This window comes from Geospiza fortis, unplaced genomic scaffold (genome assembly GCF_000277835.1).
Source record: "Geospiza fortis unplaced genomic scaffold, GeoFor_1.0 scaffold112, whole genome shotgun sequence".
In the NCBI taxonomy this organism is placed as follows: Eukaryota; Metazoa; Chordata; class Aves; order Passeriformes; family Thraupidae; genus Geospiza; species Geospiza fortis.
In genome coordinates this window covers 26,729,597-26,731,246 of record NW_005054298.1, presented here as the reverse complement: position 1 = coordinate 26,731,246, position 1,650 = coordinate 26,729,597, and the positions used below count along the sequence as shown (strand labels likewise).

The window sequence follows — 1,650 nt, the reverse complement described above, 5'->3', positions numbered from 1 at the left end:
CCTGAAATATTCCAATACTGTGCTGTTTATCTATCTAAAGCTACAAATGATGCTGCAACCATCTCTCCCACAGTATCTCACAGCTCCTAAATCTTCTGTTGTTCTCAAATTATTTCAACTACCAGCCTGCAGCCACTGTGATTGCTTCTAATTTCCTGTCAATTTTGAGTGTGTAAAAAAAAAGAGGAAGATCCAACTAAGAATGGCTACCATTTCCATTTCTCTCCCAGGTCTGGGAGGTACCTCCCAGTGTGCAGCTAAACATGGCACTTTCTGTGGAGGAGTATTCTGTCATGCTGTCTCAGCAAGAACAGCCGAGAAAGAGCTGTAAGGAGATGCAACAAAGCAAACTAAAATGGAAAAATTACCTTCCCCTAACACTAACTTAACCAGAGAAGCTCAAAAGTTACTATAAGTGTATCTCATGGGATGGTTCTTGACTGTCTTGAAAACTAGGTAGATTCAGAGCCCTCAACACTCTCACTGAACGAGTCAAAATTCAGGTTACCTCCTCTGTACTCTGTATTATTTCTCCAATCACTCAAGTCAATTTCTGCTGTTCCAGCTATAACCAGCTCCAGTTCTCTGGCATCAAATACAGACACCAGTCTTGCATCAACCACCTGTGAAAGGAAATAAAATGCATAGCAGCATTTCTTCATGTACTGATTCATGCCTCCCCATAAAATCTGCTACAAGGGATTTGCCAGGTATCATTTCAGGTAATTCAGAATTCAGGTTTTGTCTTTTTAAACAAACAAGTCTCAGAGACCCAATGCAGAAACAGAGCAAGGATTCAATGCTAATCATACAGTGATTGAGAGTATTGTCCAGTGCAAAGTAAGATACAGAACCATAGTCTTTATCTAAATTACTAAAAAAAATTTTTTTTTACACTCCCTTCCCCTTCCAGTATCTACAAGAGCACTTCTGATTATATTTGGGACCCCGTATTTTGGAAATGTATACAAGGAGAAAAATATTTCGGAAGGAGAAAGAAAGTAAATTTAATTTTGGAGCTTTTTACCTCATAGAAGCCACGAACTAGACTTTCTGTTTGTTGTACAACTCCTCTCTCAATTCTCCATTTCACCATTCTCTCTATGTATTCCTTCTTGTTCTTTTCAGTGACTGGGATATTGGCTCCTCCTGGTTTTAGTTCCCGTTCTGTAATCTTAGGACAAAAAATGACCAAGTGACAACACCGTTATTATAAAGACAAAAGAAGGAATTGTAAAAATTTTAATTTTTAAGCCGAAGTAATTCCTCAAAATCGCTAATCAAGCCTGACTAGCAAACTGGAATATATGAAGTCAGAGAACATACAAACAATTATTTTTTAAAATAATATTTTAAATTCCATTTAGTCTGAGGAACCTTCATAATTAGATTTAAGGATAAGCTGAGAAGAAGAAACAATCTTTACAGTGACTAAAGCATAGAAGTTTTCTGAATAATACCTTAGCAAAGGTGTTGTAATACCTTTGCATGGCAACTTTGCTGCAATTAAATTCAGGTAAACTACCTCTAGCAAAGCAATCCTAAATTCTGACATTTCGAATACTCTCCAGAAAATCTCCTTAACCAGAAAAACATGTTTGACCTGTTACAAATATTAATTCCTCCCCAGATTTCAACATTGGTTTCACC

General features: G+C 37.0%; 1 protein-coding gene across 1 annotated transcript in view; it reads right to left on the bottom strand.

The window, feature by feature from the left end:
* Nucleotides 1-1,650, bottom strand: part of HECW2 (HECT, C2 and WW domain containing E3 ubiquitin protein ligase 2) — a 114,270-nt gene that overhangs the window by 16,193 nt on the left and 96,427 nt on the right. The window contains exons 24-25 of the mRNA XM_005415962.2: nucleotides 1,028-1,174; nucleotides 509-623 (exon numbers count right to left, since the gene is read on the bottom strand). Coding sequence (XP_005416019.1) covers nucleotides 509-623; nucleotides 1,028-1,174 — 262 coding nt within the window. The remainder of the gene's footprint in view (nucleotides 1-508; nucleotides 624-1,027; nucleotides 1,175-1,650) is intronic.